The 17,060-nt window shown below is 41.0% G+C and overlaps 2 gene segments (V, D, J or C); both read right to left on the reverse strand.

The window, feature by feature from the left end:
- Positions 1-2,441: 2,441 nt before the first annotated feature.
- LOC106978254 (immunoglobulin heavy variable 3-74-like) lies at positions 2,442-3,231 on the reverse strand. The segment is given in 2 exon segments: positions 2,442-2,989; positions 3,091-3,231. Coding segments are annotated over 2 exon segments (579 nt in total).
- A 12,835-nt stretch (positions 3,232-16,066) lies between these two features.
- LOC106989450 (immunoglobulin heavy variable 3-23-like) lies at positions 16,067-16,659 on the reverse strand. The segment is given in 2 exon segments: positions 16,067-16,417; positions 16,519-16,659. Coding segments are annotated over 2 exon segments (375 nt in total).
- Positions 16,660-17,060: the final 401 nt, after the last annotated feature.

Here is a 17,060-nt window from a genome sequence, read left to right on the forward strand (position 1 = left end):
TCCCATGGTAATTCACTCACATAACTCTTCTTCCCTTGTTTTCTCCCTCTCCTTCTTCTGAGACTCCTTTGAGAAGCATTTTATTACACATTATGGAGTTGCTGAGATCCATAAGCATATGTTTGTGATGCAATATTTTAATTTTCCTCTTCCTTTCTGCTTCATTTCCTCCATAATTTTATCTACTATGTCTCTTATTCATCTGCTTCTTTCCGCCTTGAGGTCATTATATACAATCAGTTTCACATCTCAGTTATAACATTTAAAACTTCAGCATGACTAGGTTTTAGGTCTTGTCTATATCCAGTAATGGTTTCTCAAATGTCTCCTATGCTTTTCTCAAGCACGCCAAGTATCCTTATGATAGTTTTTAAAAATTCTATTTCCTTGTGAGAGTTTTTAGAAATTCTGTTTGAGGCATATTAGATATATGTGTTTTAATAATATCCCTGGCAATGTCCTTTTATCATTTTTTATTTTGGGATGAATTCCTCCATCATGGTGTATTTCTATGTCTCAGCTTTCTTAAGTTTTTTAGAAAATCCTGTTATGTTTTCTGCTTCTAGATTAGTGTCTTTATTGAGAAGTGTTCAATTACTGTTGAGGGCTTGACACTTTAGGAAGCATTTGTTGTATGTTCTGTGTGCACTGTGCTGTCGTGTATTGGCTGCTCTGTCCTTCAGCTAAGTCCTCTGCAGAGTTTCTCCTTGTCTCCAGGGATGAGTGTTTAGACATTGTCCACAATGTTGTGAATTTTAACTAGGTGAGTTTGTTCTGACTGTTAAAAGAGGCTAATTCCTATTTCCCCTAGAGGTGAAGTTATGCCTCACTATATGGTCAGTAGACTTGGTGCCTGTGGGGGTATATGTCGTCTTTTGAGGGAGGGGCGCACTGCTGGTCTGGGTTCCAGGCACTCTTTCCCTAGTAAGGAAGCATCTGAGGAAGGCAAGGGGGGGTATAGCTTGGTGTCAGTGGCTCAGCTTCTACTAGGAGGTGCTGTGCTGCTCACTGAATTCTGTCCATCCTGAATGGTGGGAGGAAATATTGCCATCAGCTCCCTCTCTATTCCCTGGAGTTGGAGTTCCCAGCTGCCCCTGTTCAGGAAGCCTTCACACAGGGAGAACAATCTGTACTCATGGGTCCCAGGCTTACATCAGAACCCTGCATTCACCCTGTCATGTCCAAGCCATTGGCCCACCTGGCGGCACAGGGCTCTTATGTTTTTTCTCAGGATCTTTAGCTGGGTTTGAAAACTCTAGATTATATGAACTCAATACGACAGGGACATCACTGATCCTCTGGGAGAGGGTCTCTCTGTGCTGTGCCTGGAGCTAGTTACCCCAGAAGGGCAGTTGCATGAACACTATGGGCTTGGAGTTCATGGTGAAGAACAACAAGAAGGCAGATTCCAGTTAGCTGCTCTCAGCAGAGGCTCCTATGCTAATGACCAGAGCAGTGCAATGGTGCCTGTCAGCTCTCCTGCCCCATGAGAGGAAATGCACCCTTTACTAAATGCACCCCGAGAAGGGAACTGTCTCTTCCCAAGTCGCCCAGGGGATTCTCAGACCACAATGCCCCCTATGGGAACCGGCTCTCCTTCTCCACAGAAGCACAGCTATGCCCACCAGGCTCCATGCCAGTCATGGCATGGACTTCTAAATCTTCAGTCCTTGAACTCCGCGTTTACAGGAGGTTGACTTCTCATGATTACTTTTATGTGTCATTTTGACTGCATCATGGGTACTCAGATTCCCCACTGTTTCTGTGGATGTCTGTGATGTGTTACAGAAGAGACTGGAATTTCTATCCATGGTTTCTGTCTGCCTGGGCATCACCCATTCCATTAAGGTTGTGAGTAGAAACTGATGCAGATGGTGGAGGAATTCCCTCAGTTTTACTTCCCATATGTGTGTTTGAATTGGAACATTGGTCTCCTCTGGCCCTTGTTCTGAGAGTTACATCATCAGCTCTTCACGTTCTGAGACTAGACACTAGTTCAGAATCAGATGAGAATTACACCACTGGTTTTCCTGGGTCTCCAGCATGTGAGAGTGGAACGTGGGTCTTATCAATGTATTTAGTCATATAAACTGATGTGCTCGGTTTCTGTGCCTTGGGAGAATCCTGACTAATACACGGAGATGAATTATCTCTTCTTTAGAGGAATTGAATAAAGCTGTAGCTCATTTAAAGTCCTGAGTAGCAAGAGCCAGGAGGGAAGTGTCACGTTGTTTGATTGGGGAAAGCGCTGGGTGAAGATGATGGGGAGCTGTGGGATCCTGTGGTCCTGGCTGCACAGTGAGTGCATCTGGGACTGCTGTAAAGGTTCATCTGTTGTGCGTCAGGAAATCTGAAATTCACTCATAGAGAGAGACAGGAGTAAGCAATGCAAAGAACTGCGTCTTTTGTGCATGTTAGGGTAGTTTTCCTATGACAACACAGTTGCTAATTCAGAGTTAATAGGTAATCATAGAATCCTGTGTCAAGAGAGGCTCCCTGGGGAAACTGCTGTGTGTAGAGGAAGCCCCAAGACCCTGACAGGAAACCTGTCTGTATCCTCCAACTGCACCTGCTCCTGGGAACACAAAGCAGAATTGTGCATAGTGTGCGCCCCCTGGTGGTGCTGTTCCCCTCCTGCAGGAAGGTTTGTGTCTGGGCTCCCAGAGAAGTCCCCTCACTGTGTCTCTTGCACAGTAATATGTGGCCGTGTCCTCGGTCTTCAGGTTGTTCATCTGCAGATACAGCGTGTTCTTGGCGTTGTCTCTGGAGATGGTGAATCGGCCCTTCACGGAGTCTGCGTAGCTTGTGCTACTTCCATCATATCTAATATATGCGACCCACTGCAGCCCCTTCCCTGGAGCCTGGCGGACCCAGTTCATGCTGTTGCTACTGAAAGTGAATCCAGAGGCTACACAGGTGAGTCTCAGGGACCCCCCAGGCTTCACCAGGTCTCCCCCAGATTCCACCAGCTGCACATCACACTGGACACCTGAAGACACAAGACATCGTGGTCAGCAAACTGTCACACATCCACTGGTTCTCACTCATACCCACTCACATACTCTGTGTCTCTCGTTCACCATGAATTACCTTTTAAAAGAGCAACAAGGAAAACCCAGCCAAGCACAAACTCCATGGTGTGTTGTCTGTGTTCTGTGCTGATCACAGAATGGGAACACCTGGGACACCCGGGGTTGGGGCTTCTCTCCCAGCTGCAGTGTCGGGGCTGGGCTGGTTTTATCAGCACAGAGAGGGCTCCATTTGCATGTGCTTTGACATATATATCACACTCCAGACTTAAACTTGATTCTTTAAAAGTGAACGACAGGGTTAGGGATGCACTTGTAGTTTAGGTTGTGTAGATGGTGCTGTGACAATATGAAGAATTCTAATCAGTGAGCCCAGGTATATTTGCAGGCCCTTGTGCATTTTTACAGGTCTTTCATCAACATAGATCATTTTCACTCTACAAGTGTTTTACATACTTTTTGAAGTTTAATACAAAATACTTTATTCTGTGCCATTTTCAATTGTATTATTTTGTTATTTGTTTTGCATATATTTCAATGCTGGTGTGTGGAATCACAGGTGGTCTATTTTTTATTCATTTATTTTTTTTCTTTTTGTATCCTGCCCTTTTCCTCATTTTTAAAAATTAGTTCTGATATTTTTTTGTTGTATCTCTAGGCTTTTGTTATGTTTAAGATCATGTCATCTGCAAACAAGTAATTTTCCTTCCTCCTTACTGACTTAAATGTCTTTTATTTCTTTTTATTGCCAAAGTTTGTGGGTACTTCTTCCAGTTGTAGGATAAGTCTATCCTAGACTCCCGTGTAAGGATTCAATTGAAATAAGACTGATCTAAAGGGGATGTTAAATTTCATTTTAACATCCAACTGCATGGCCTTCCTAATGATATGATACCCAGAGAATGAACAAAGCAGGTGGCACTTGTGACTTTCAGACAACAAAACATTGGATGTGGCAAGTGTTAAGGCAAAGGTGTGGGTTTGGGCTATTTAATTTGTCAACAAGTAACTAGGTTTGTTTGCACATCCTTCTTGTCCCTGTGTTCCTTATTCTGGTGCTAAGGATGTTTCTCCCCTCCTGGCACAGGGAAGGGAGTTTTCCCAAGGGAGATTTATTTCCTGCTGTCAAGGGACAAAGGACAATCTTGAGTGTCCTTGGACTGGCTGTTTCTCACGTGGCTTTCATCCAAATCAGCAATGTGACACGATGATATGGTTTGAGGCAGCATGTTTATTCTTCACATTATCATGTGGAATACATATGTTGGGGGTGATCATCATTGCCTGGCTCCTGATGTGGCAGGAATGGTTTTCATATTTTACTGTTCAATATGCTGTCAGAGGTGGGCTTTCATAGGGGCCCTATTCATGTGGAGGTAATTTTCTTCTCCTTTTTTGTCATTAACATGTTTGTTTTTTATTTTTAAAAATTTATATCCAAATTAGTTAGAATATAGTGCAACAAGGATTTCAGGAGTAGATTCCTTAGTGCCCCTTTCCCATTTAGCCCATTCCCTCCCACAACCCCTCCAGTAACCCTCAATTTTTTCTCCATATTTATGAGTCTCTTCTGTTTTGTCCCCCTCCCTGTTTTTATATTATTTTTGTTTTCCTTCCCTTATGTTCATCTGTTTTGTCTCTTAAAGACCTTAAATGAGTAAAGTCATATGATTTTTGTCTTTCTCTGACTAACTCATTTCACTTAGCAAAATACCCTCCCGTCCCATCCACAGAGTTGCAAATGGCAAGATTTCATTCTTTTTGATTTCCGAGTCATACTCCATTGTGTATATGTACCACATTTTCTTTATCTATGATGGATTATTTGTTTTTTTGAGTGTTGAGTTTGATAAGTTCTTTATAGATTTTGAATACTCTTTATCTGATATGTCATTTTCAAATATCTACTCCCATTTGTCAGTTGCCTTTTAGTTTTGTTGATTGATTCGTTGCTGTGTAGAACCTGTTTATCTTGAGGAGATCCCAAGAGTTCATTTTCGCTATTGTTTCCCGTGCCTCTGGGGACAAGTCTAGTAAGAAATTGCTCTGGCCAAGGTCAAAGAAGTTTGTGCCTTTCTTCTCCTCTAGGATTTTGATGGTTTCCCTTTTCACATTCAGGTCTTTCATCCATTTTGAATTTATTTTTGTGCATATTGTAAGAAAGTGGTGCAGTTTCATTACAGTTCCATGTTGCTGTCCAGTTTTCTCAACACCACTTGTTGAAAAGACTCTCATTTTTCCATTTGATACTGTTTCCTGCTTTGTCGAAGATTAGTTAACCATATAGTTATGGGTCGATTTCTGGGTTTTCCAATCTGTTATGTTAATCTATGTGTGTATTTTTATGCAGGTACTATACTGTCTTGATGACTATAGCATTGTAATATATCCTGAAACCTAAATTGTGATGCCTCCAGGTTTTTTTCTTTTTCAGGATTGCTTTGTGGATTCAGGGTCTTTTGTGGTTTCATGATAATTTTATTTTTGAAATGTTTTTTATTTATTTTTGAGACAGAGAGAGAGAACATGAGCAGGGGAGGGGCAGAGAGAGAGAGAGAGGGAGACACAGAATCTGAAGCAGGCTTCCGGCTCTGAGCTGTCAGCACAGAGTCCAATGTGGGGCTCGAACTCACGGACGGTGAGATCATGACCTGAGCTGAAGTCAGACGCTTAACCAACTGAACCACCCAGGCTCCCATACCATGATAATTTTAGAATTATTGGTTGTAGCTCTGTGAAGAATGCTGGCATTATTAGACACGGATATTTGCATTGAATTACTTGCATTGAATGTCTAGATTGCTTTGGGTAGTATCAACTTTTTAACAATGTTTTTTCTTTTAATCCATGTGTTTGGAATATTTTTCCATTTCTTTGTGTCTTCTTCAATTTCTTCCATAAATGTCCCAGATTTTTCAGAGTGAAAATCTTTTAACTCTTTGGTTAGGTTTATTTCAAGGTATCTTGTGGTTTTTGGTGTAATTGTACATGGGATCAATTCCTTGATTTCTATTTCTCCTGGTACATTATTGTTGTATCAAAAAGTAACAAATTTCTTTATGTTGATTTTGAATGCTGCACCTCACTCATTGTTTGCAGCCCCACTGCCAAGATGGAAACTCTTCCCTGGGAACAGGCCACTAGGGATTCTGGGAGCCTGGTTACCCCAGACCTGACTTGTATGGCAGAGGTCTCATGCCACAAGGACAAGCAAGCCTCAAAGAATTGAAGTTGTCACCCACCCATAAGCTGAACCCTCAGTTTCCAAACTGTTTGGAATCCTGTTTGTCCCAGACACTGCAGATCTTTGCCAAGAGTTTTGCCCAGGTAAAGGGGGAGCTGGAGTAATCCACTAAAGCAAGGTGAAAATCTGTTCCGGTGCAACTGACTTCATTTGCAGCTGAGTGTGAGGAAGGTCTGGGCCTCATGTTGTGGGAGAGTCAGGCGCAGGAGACAGATGGTTTCAGTGGAGGATTCCTAACCTACTCCTGCTTACCTTCAGGAGAGAGCCAGAGACACGGATAGTGAAGGGAACAGCTCCTGTCATAACACATATCAGATTATGGCCTCAACAAGTCTCAATTCAGAAGAGTCCGAGCTTGTAGAGTTCAGTCTGTGGAGACTCCATACATCAGAGGATGGTTGAACATAGGAGTGCACTCAAATTAAGCAGAGTATCTCATCATGTGGTTTGGGAAAGAAAGAGATAAGGAATGCCCAACCAAACCACTGTCACCATGGTCTGGCTGTGTGAATGTCCCAGGTCACACCACCTCTGTAATTAAGAGACTACCGCCCTTCCCTCCACATCATGTCTTTGAGTTGCACCTGGTTTCAGGTGTGCATCAGTAGTGTCACAATTCTCTGGCAAAGCATCCCATTGATGGAAGTTTCGTAGTTGGTTTATTCCTTTATATTTAGAAAGACTTTTACCATATTATTAGCTTCTAACACTAATAAAGACGCTATAAATATTTACACACCATTTATTTTCTGAGCATGGGATTTCATTCTTCAGGGACAAATACTCGGGAGTGGTATTTCCAGGATCCTTTTTATGTCATCCATGTATAATTTCATCAGCAACAGCCAACGGGTTTTCCAGAGCTGGTGTTTATTTTTCAACCCTACCTGCATTGTTTGAGGGCCCACGTATGCTGGATGCTCACCTGGATGTTGTTGTTAGAGTTGTTCATACCTGAGCCATCGGGATGTGTGTATAGGGCATCTATTGCGTTCTTGATTTGAATTTCCCTGACAGTCGATGGTGTGAAGAGTCTTCTCCAGTCCGTACCTAACGTGTCTATAACCTCAAGGATAGGAGGTCTACTACACAAGGCTGTGCTTGTTTTATGGAGGTTTGTTTCCTTTCTTCCTATTGACTGTTGATGGTACTTAGTATATTCAAGATGCAGGTCCTTTGGTGGTTATGCAATTTGTGAATATTGTCTCTTACTCTGTAACCTATCTTACTACTGATTGTCACCTGGGCAGATAAACATATTTGATTTTCACAAAGTCTATTTATACCATTTCTTTTTATGGGTCTTGTGTTCTTAGCTATAATTTTCATTTTTTGATGATTGATTGCTTGTGACTAATATATTTTTATAAGTGTTTATTCTTGATTGAGAGAGAGAGACAGAATGTGAGCGGAGAAAAGCAGAGAGAGAGAGAGAGAGAGAGGAGACAGAGAACCTGAAGCAGGCTCCAGGTTCTGAGTTGTCAACATAGAGCCTGACAACAGGGCTCAAACCCACAAACCGTGACATCAAGTCCTGAGCTGAAGTGAGACACTTAACCGACTGAACCACCCAGGCACCCCACTTATTTCTTAACTTAGAATGTAACTAAAAGTCTTGTTTTTTTCTGGTTTCTCTCAATGTTGACTTGTTCCCTAATTGGTCTCTGGTGACTTAGTGTTTTGCTGTTTGTTTTTCAATTTATACACTCTAGCAACTCATTTTCATGGCATGTTTTTTCATAATATATGGAAATTATGTTCTCATGCTGAAATTGAAGTTCAAATTTCACAAGAGTTGCTATGCTGTGTCTCTTTGGCCAGACTGCTCATCAGATTTGATAGATGTGCTCCTGGGTCAAAAAACACATTTACCTTTTCAGGTGGTGGGCTTTCTATATGTCTCAGGAGCCATTGAGCTCTGTGCAAAGAACCAAGTCCTTGACACAGGATTTTTCCTTTGAAATTCTATGTGAAACCCTGAAAATCCATTTTTTGCATTGGAACTTTCAGACACTTTGCAGACACTTCATGAATAGAACACACTGAAAGTCTTGTATCATTTCCTAAAATTATTTTACTCTTGCATGTTTGGGACTATAATTTTTCTTCTTCCTTCCAAGGGGAGCTCATATCTGCATTTGTGGAATTCTTCCAGGCTTCTCATCTCTTCATGCTTTTCCAACGTGCTGTGCAGTTTGTTACCAAACGAATACTTAGGTTTACTTGTACTCTGCCACATTGGGTGATAGGAGCTGCAAGACAGGCTGCACCATATGGGCTTTATTTTGTCCCCTTGTATGTGATCTATCATATTGAATGTTTATAGAACATGTAGCCCCTCACTTTCATGCACCACTAACAGGGTGCATGGTTCTTTGAAAAGATACAGGAAAGAAGACAAGGGAGCTGAGATAGCAAGTCAGGGGAGGAAACCCAGAGCTTCTCAGGAAGTGTTAAGTCTCCACTCTTTCCAGTTCTGCAGATGTGGGTCCCTGCTGAGGCCCAACCTGGGTTCTTGTGCAGGTGTCTGGACAAGCTTCCCATGATGTGTGGGCACAGTGGAGTTGAGAAGGTCAGCTGTGGTTTGAATTCCAGCCCACCTGGCACCGCTGTGGCACTTCATGCATACATTAATTAATGTCCACTACCTTAGGGATAAAATGGGTAAATGCAAGACGTTAGACTCACTACCTTAAATTCCATGTTCATGAGAATTTGTGACAATAATTCTCCCTTCTTTTTTTCCCACATTTTTAATTTTTAAGTTTGTGTTTAAATTTTTGTTAGTTAAAATATTGTGTGATATTAATTTCAGTAGTAGAATTTATTGATTCATCACTTACATTGACACCCAGTACTCATCACAACGTATGGCCTAGTTAATCCCCATCACCCATTATTCCATCCCCCACACACCTGCCCTTCAGCAACCCTGTTTGTTCTCTAACCTTAGAGTTTTTTTATGATTTCTTGCTCTTTTTCCCTTCCCCTATGATCATCTGTTGTGTTTCTTAAATTCCCCACATGAGGAAATCATATGGTGTTTGTATTTCTTTGACTGACTTACTTCACTTAGCATGATACCCTCCAGCTGCATCAACATCATTGCAAATGGCAAGATTTCATTTTTTTTTTCTGACTGTGTAATATTCCATTCTATACATATAGCAGATTCATCACTTGGGGGACTTTTGGTCTCTTTCCTGAGTTTGGCTGTCATAGTTAATGCTGCTGTAAACATTGGGGTGTACGTGTGTCCTCAAATCAGAATTTTTGTATCCTTTGGGTGAATTCCTAGTAGAGCAATTGCTGGAGTGGAAGGTAGTTTCATTTTTAGTTTTTAAACTGTTTCTGGAATGATCCGGGCACTTTGCATTCCCACCAAGAGTATAAAAGGGTTCCCGTTTCTCCTCTTCCTCATCAATACCTGTTGTTTCCTGAGTTGTTAATTGTGGCCATTCTGACAGGTGTGCGGTCGTCTCTCATTCTAGTTTTGATTTGTAGTTCCGTGATGATGAGTGATGTTGAGCATATGTTCGTGTGTTGGTTAGCCATCTGAATGCTTTGTTTGGAAATGTGTCTCCTCATGTCTTCTGACCATTTCTTCCCTGGTTTTTTTTTTATTTTGGGTGTTGAGTATGAGAAGTTTTTTTATAGAGTTTGGATAGTAAGCATTTATCAGATATGTGGTTTGCAATTACCATTTTAAATTCTGTAGAATGCCTTTTATATTAATTGTTTCTTTAGCTGTCCAGAAGCTTTTTATTTTGATGAGGTCCCAGTAGTTCAAGTTTGCTTTTATTTCTCTTGCCTCTCGAGACACGTCTAGTAAGAAGTTGCTCTGTCCGATGTCCAGGAGGTTGCTGCCTATGTTCTTCCTTAGGATTTGATGGTCTCCTGTCTCACATTTAGGTCTTTCACCCATTTAGATTTATTTTTGTGTATAGAGTAAGAAAGTGGTTCAGTTTCATTCTTCTTCATGTTCTGGTCCAGTTTTCCCAACACCCTTTGTTGACAAGACTGTCTTTTTTTCCCATTACATAGTCTTTCCTACTTCATCCAAGATGAGGTGGCCATACATTTGTGAGTCCATATCTGGGTTTACTATTCTGTTCTTTTGATCTATGTGTCTCTTTTGTGCTTGCAGCTTACTGTATTGATAGGTACAGCTTTGTAATATAGCATGAAATCCACAATCATGAAGTCTCCCATTTCTTTGTGTAGCATAGACATTTCAACACTACTTGCTCCTTAAATCCATGAACATTGAAGGTGTTTACATCTCTTTGTGTCATCCTCAGTTTCTTTCACTGTTTTTATAGTTTTCAGAGTATATATATTTTAACTCTTTAGGTATCCTATTATTTTTGGTGCAATTGTAAACTGGATGGATTGTTTTTTTTTGATTTATCTTTCTGTTTCTTCATTATTGCTGTGTATAAATGCACTAGATTTCAGTATGTTGATATTGTATCTTGTGACTTTGATGAATTTGTGTATGAGTTCTTGCAATATTTTGGTGGAGTCTTGAGTTTTCTCTATAGAGTGTTATGTCACCTGTGAAGAGGGCAAGTTTGACTTCTTCCTTTCCAACTTGAATACCTTTATTTTTTTGTTGTCTATTTTTGAGGATAAGACTTCCAGTGCTATGTTAAGTAGACTTATGGGAGTGGATATCCCTCTTTTGTTCCTGACAGTAGTGGAAAAGTTTTTTTTTCTTTTTTTTTACCCACTGAGGATATTAGCTGTGGGGTTTTCATGTATGGACTTCATGATGTCGAGGTGTGTTTTCTGTATCCCTTGTTCAGGGTTTTATTAAGAAAGGATGCTGTACTTTGTCAAATGTTTTTTTTTTTTTTTTGCATCTATTGAGAGGGTCGTATCGTTCATATTCTTTCTCTGATTGATGGTATGTATTACATTGATTTATTTGTGACTATTGAACCACCCTTCCAGCCAAGGAATAAATCCCACCTGGTCATGTTAAAGGATCCTTTTAATGTATTGTTGGATTCATTTGCAAGTATTTTCTTGACAATTGTTGCATCCATGCTCAGTAGGGCTAGTGGCCTTAAGTCTCATTTTTAGTGGGGTTTAATCTGGTTTGGAACCATGGTCATACTGATCTTATAGAATGAATTTGGAAGTCTTTCCATTTCTATTATTTGGAACAGTTTGTGAAGACGGGAATATTCTATTCTACTTAAATAGAATATTTGACACTCTTATTAAATATCTGGTAGAATTCACCTGTGAACTTATCTGGTCCTGGAATTTTGTGTGTCAGTAGATTTTTGATTAATGATTCAATTTCTTTGCTCATTATCAGTCTGTTCACGTTTTCAATTTCTTCCTCTTTCAGATTAGGTAGTTTACATTATTCTGGGAATTTATCCTTTTCTTCCAGATTGCCCAATTTGTTGGCATATAAATTTCCAAACTATTTTCTAATAGTTGTATTTCTGTGGTGTTAGTCGCGATGTCTCCTCTCATATTCTAAATATATTTGTTTTGTCCTTTCTCTTTTGTTTTTGCTAAGTCTGCTCTTTGGTTTATTATTTTTATTTATTCTTACAAAAACCAACTTATAGTTTCATTCACCTGTTCTACTGTTTTTCTTTGTTTCTATACCATTTATTTCTGCTCTAATCTTTTTGTTTACCTGCTCCTGCTGGCTTTAGGGTTCATTGGCTGGCCTTTTTCTATCTCCTTTAGTTGTAAAGGGGTTGTGTGTTTGAACTTTTCTTCTTTCTTGAGCTTGGCCTGTACTGCTACACATTTCACCCTTCCATCAAGTTTGCTGCATCCAGATGGTTTGGAACTGGCATGTTTTCATTTTCATTTGCTTCTAGGTATTTTGTATTGCTTCTGTAATTTCCTGAAAATATCATTCAGCTTTTACACGATGTTCTTTAACCTAATGTATTGGTGGTGTTGCCCAAATTTTTCTTGTGGTTGACTTCAAGTTTCATAGTGTTGTGGTCTGAAAATACGCATGGAATGATCTCAGTCTTTTTGTACTTGTAGAGGGATGATTTGTGGCAGATTATGTGATCTGTTCTGGAGAATGTTCCATGCGCACTCAAAAAGAATCTGTATTCTGGTGCTTTAGGATGGAGTGTTCTGAATATATCTGTTAAGTCCATTCAGTCTGTGTGTCTTCGAAAGACATTGTTTCCTTATTGATTTTCAGCTCAGATTGTCTGTCCATTGCTGTAAGTGGAGTGTTAACGTTCTCTATTATTACTATTGTCTATTATCAATGAGTTTATGTTTCTTATTAACTGATTTATATATTTCAGTGCTTACATTTTATGGGTATAAATATTTAAAGCTTTACATCTTCTTGTTGGATAGACCCCTTTATGATGATATACTGCCTTCCTGATCTCTTGTAATGAACTTTGGTTTGAAATCTAGGTAGTGTGATATGAGTATGGTAGTGGAACTTTCTTTTGACGTCCATTAGCATGATAAATTGTTCTACCTCCCCTCATTTTCAATCTATAGGTATTTTAAGTTGAAAATGAGTCAATTGCATGCAGTGTATAGGAGGATCTTGTATTTGTTTTTATCCATTCTGATATCCTATGTCTTTTGATTGGAGCATGTTGCCCTTTTACATTCACAGTGATTATTGATAGATATAAACTTAGTGCTATTGTATTACCTCTAAAGTGATTGTTTCTGGAGTTTTTCTCTGTTTATTCCTAGTCTTTGTTACTTTTAGTCTTCAGTCCCCTTTAATTTCTCGCAGGGCTGATTTAGAGGCCATGAACTTCTTTGGTTTTTGTTTGTCTGGGAAATTCTATCACTCCTTGTATCTGAATTATTGCCTTACTGGAGAAACTATTCTTGGCTGTGTAATTTTCAATTGCACATGTTGAGGATATGATGCCACTCCCTACTTGCATGAAGGTGTCTGTGGAGACAACTGCCATTGTGTTTTTAATCTTCCCTTGTTAGTTAGCGACTTCTTTTGTGTTGCTGCTTTTAGGGTTTTTCTTTAACTGAATGTTTTGCCATTCTTCCTATGATATGTCTCAGAGTTGGCCTGCTTTTTTTTTTATTTTTTTTATTTTAACGGGTGTTCTCTCTGCGTCCTAGATGTGGACGTCTGTTTCCTTCCCAAGCTTGTGGAAATTTTCTCTATAATTCACTCAGATAAAACGTATCCCTCTTTTTCTCCACTTCTTTTGGGACTCCTTTCAAAAGAATGTTATTACAGTTTATGTGGTTGCTGATTTCCCTAAGTTTGTGATGCACTATTTTAATTTTCCTCTTCCTTCCAGCTTCATTTCCCCCATAATTTTATCTTCTATGTGCCTTCCTCATTCATCTGCTTCTTTCAGCCTTGAGGTCATTATATCCAATCAGTTTCACATCTCGGTTACAACATTTAAAATTTCATCCTGACTAGGTTTTAGGTCTTTTCTGTTTGCAGTAAGGGTATCCCTCATGTCTCATATATTTTCCTAAGGCACAGCTGGTATCCTTATGATACATTTTAAAATCCTGTTTCATTATAAGAGTTTTTAGAAATTCTGTTTGAAACATATTATTTATATGTGTTTTAATTATATCCCTCACAATGACCTTTTATCGTTTTTTCTTTTAGGATGAATTCCTCCATCATGTTGTTGTCTATGTCTCTGCCTTCTTAAATGTTTTAGAAATCCTCTTATTTTTTCTGCTTCTAGGGTAGTATCTTTATTAAGAAGTGTTCACATACTGTACAGGGCCTGACACTTCATGAAGCATTTGTTTTATGTTCCGTGGCACTGTGCTGTCGTGTTCTGGCTGCTCTGTCCCTCAGGACAGTCCTCTGCAGAGTTTCTACTTGCCTCCAGTGGGGAATGTTGGACCTTGTCCCCAGTGTTGTGAGTTTTAACTAGGTGAGTTTGGTCTGCTTGTTAAAAGAGGCTAATTCCTATCTCCCCTAGAGGTGAAGCTATTCCTCACTATACGGTCAGTTGACTTGGTGCCTGTGGGTGTATACGGTGGTCTTTGGAGGGAGGGGTGCAGTGGTGATCTGGTTGTCAGGCACTCTTTCCTGGTAAGCAAGCACTTGATGGGAGCAGGAGTAGGTGGAGCTTGGTGTTAGTGGCTCAGCTTCCACTGGGGATGCTGTGCTGCTGAGTGAAATCTGTCAATGTTGATTGGTGGGAGGAAATATTGGCGTCAGCTCCCTCTCTAGTCCCTGGAATTGGAGTTCCCAGTCTCCCCTGTTCAGGAAGCCCTCACACAGAGAGAACACTTGTGGGTCACAGGCTTCTGTCAGAATTGCTTTCACCCTGTCTGTGTCCAAGCCATTGGCCCATCTGGTGGCACAGGGTGGCACAGCCCTCGTGGCACAGGGCTCTTACATTTTATCTCAGGAGCTCTAGCTGGGTTTGAAAACTCCAAATTATGTGAACTCAATATGTCAGGGACCCCACTGATCCTCTGGGAGAGGATATTGATGTGTTCTGCCTGGTTTACCCCAGAGCTGGTTTACCCCAGAAGATCAGTTGCATGAACACTAGGGGCTTGGAGTTCATGGTGAAGAACAACAAGAAGGCAGTGTCCAGTTAGCTGCTCTCATAAGAGGCTCCTGTGCTAATGATCAGGGAATTTTAATGGTGCCTGTCAGCTCTCCTGTCCTATGAGAGGCAATGCCCCATCTCCGAAACGCATTCCAAAAAGTGAATTGTCTCTCCCGATGCGACCCAGATGATACTCAGACTACAGTTCCCCTTATGGGCCTCTCCCCTCCTTCACAGGAGCACTGCTATGCCCACCAGGCTCCACCCCAATGATGGAATCGACTTAAATCTTCAGTCTTTGAGCTCCACGTTTACAGGAGGTTGGCTTTTCATGATTAACTTTATAGGTTATCTTGACTGCATCATGGGTGCCCAGATTCACCACTATTTCTGTGGATGTCTGTGATGTGTTCCAGAAGAGAATGGGATTTCCATCCATGGTTTCTGTCTGCCTGGGCACCACCCATTCCATTAAGGTTGTGAATAGAATTGGATGCAGATGGAGGAAGAATTCCCTCATTTTTACTTCCCATGTGCTTGTTTGAACTGGGATATTGATCTTCTCTGGCCCTTTTTCTGAGAGTTACATCATCAGCTTTCCACGTTCTGAGATTAGACACTAGTTCAGAATCAGACAAGAATTACACCACTGGTTTTCCTGGGTCTTCAGCTTGTGACAGTAGATCATGGGACTTCTCAACCTCTTTTGTCATGGAAACTAATGTGCTTTGGGTTCTTTTGCTCAAGGGAATCCTGACTAATACATGGAGATGATTTGTCTCTCGTTTAGAGGAATTGAATAAAGCTGCAGCTCACTTAAAGAACTGAGTTGCAAGTGCCAGGAGGGAAGTGTCACGTTGTTTGACTGGGTCCAGGGCTGGGTGAGGATAAGGAGGAGCTGTGGGATCCTGTGGTCCTGGCTGCACAGGGAGTGCATCTGGGACTCGTGTAACGCTTCAGCTGTTGTGCCTCAGGAAATGTGTAATTCACTCATGTTGTTGGACCAGAGTAAGCAAGGGCAAACAACTGTGTCTTTGTGCATGCTAGTGTAGTTTTCCTATGACAACACAGTTGCTAATTCAGACGTTAATAGGTAAACACAGAATCATAAAACCAGGGAGGCTCCCTGGGGAAACTGCTGTGTGGAGAGGAAGCCCCAGACCCTGACAGGAAACCTGCCTGTAACCTCCATCTGCATCTGCTCTTGGGCACTCAAAGCAGAATTGTGCATAGTATGCATCCCCCTGGTGGTGCTGATCCCCTCCTGCAGGGAGGTTTGTGTCTGGGCTCCTAGTGAGGTCCCCTCACGGTGTCTCTCGCACAGTAATATGTGGCCGTGTCCTCGGTCTTCAGGTTGTTCATCTGAAGATACAGCGTGTTCTTGGAGTTGTCTCTGGAGATGGTGAATTGGCCCTTCATGGAGTCTGCATAGTTTGTGCTACCTCCACTACCACTAATTTCTGCGACCCACTGCAGCCCCTTCCCTGGAGCCTGGCGGACCCAGCTCATCCAATAGCCATTGAAGGTGAATCCAGAGGCTACACAGGTGAGTCTCAGGGACCCTCCAGGCTTCACCAGGTCTCCCCCAGACTCCACCAGCTGCACGTCACACTGGACACCTACAGACACAAGACATCTTGGTCAGGAAACTGTCACACATCCACTGGTTCTCACTCATATCCACTCACATACTCAGTGTCTCCCATTCACCATAAATTACCTTTTAAAAGAGCAACCAGGAAAACCCATCCCAGAACAAACTCCATGGTTAGGTGTCTGTGTTCTGTCCTGATCACAGAATGGGAACACCTGGGACTCCCGGGACTGGGGCTCCTCTCCCAGCTGCAGGGTCGGGGCTGCGCTGGGTTTATCATCACGGAGAGGGCCCTATTTGCATGTCCTCTGACATATATATCAAACTCCACACTTAGACTTGATTCTTTAAAAGTGAACGACAGGGTTAAGGACGCACTTCTACATTAGTTTGTGTGAATGGTGGTGTGACAATATGAAGAATTCTTTTTCTTTTTTTCACTTTTGGAGTTTTACCTTTATTAATGGAGTTTTTGGCATAATGTTTAAGAAATTTTTACCTCAACGTCATGATCACTCAGTATTTTCTTTTTTTATATATATTATTTTTTATTATTTATTTATTTAGTTTTATTAATTAAAATTTATATCCAAATTAGGATATAGTGCAACAATGATTTCAGGATTAGATTCATTAGTTCCCCCTTACCAGTTTAGCCCATCCCCCTC

The sequence above is a fragment of the Acinonyx jubatus genome, unplaced genomic scaffold (genome assembly GCF_027475565.1).
Source record: "Acinonyx jubatus isolate Ajub_Pintada_27869175 unplaced genomic scaffold, VMU_Ajub_asm_v1.0 scaffold_21, whole genome shotgun sequence".
NCBI lineage: Eukaryota > Metazoa > Chordata > Mammalia > Carnivora > Felidae > Acinonyx > Acinonyx jubatus.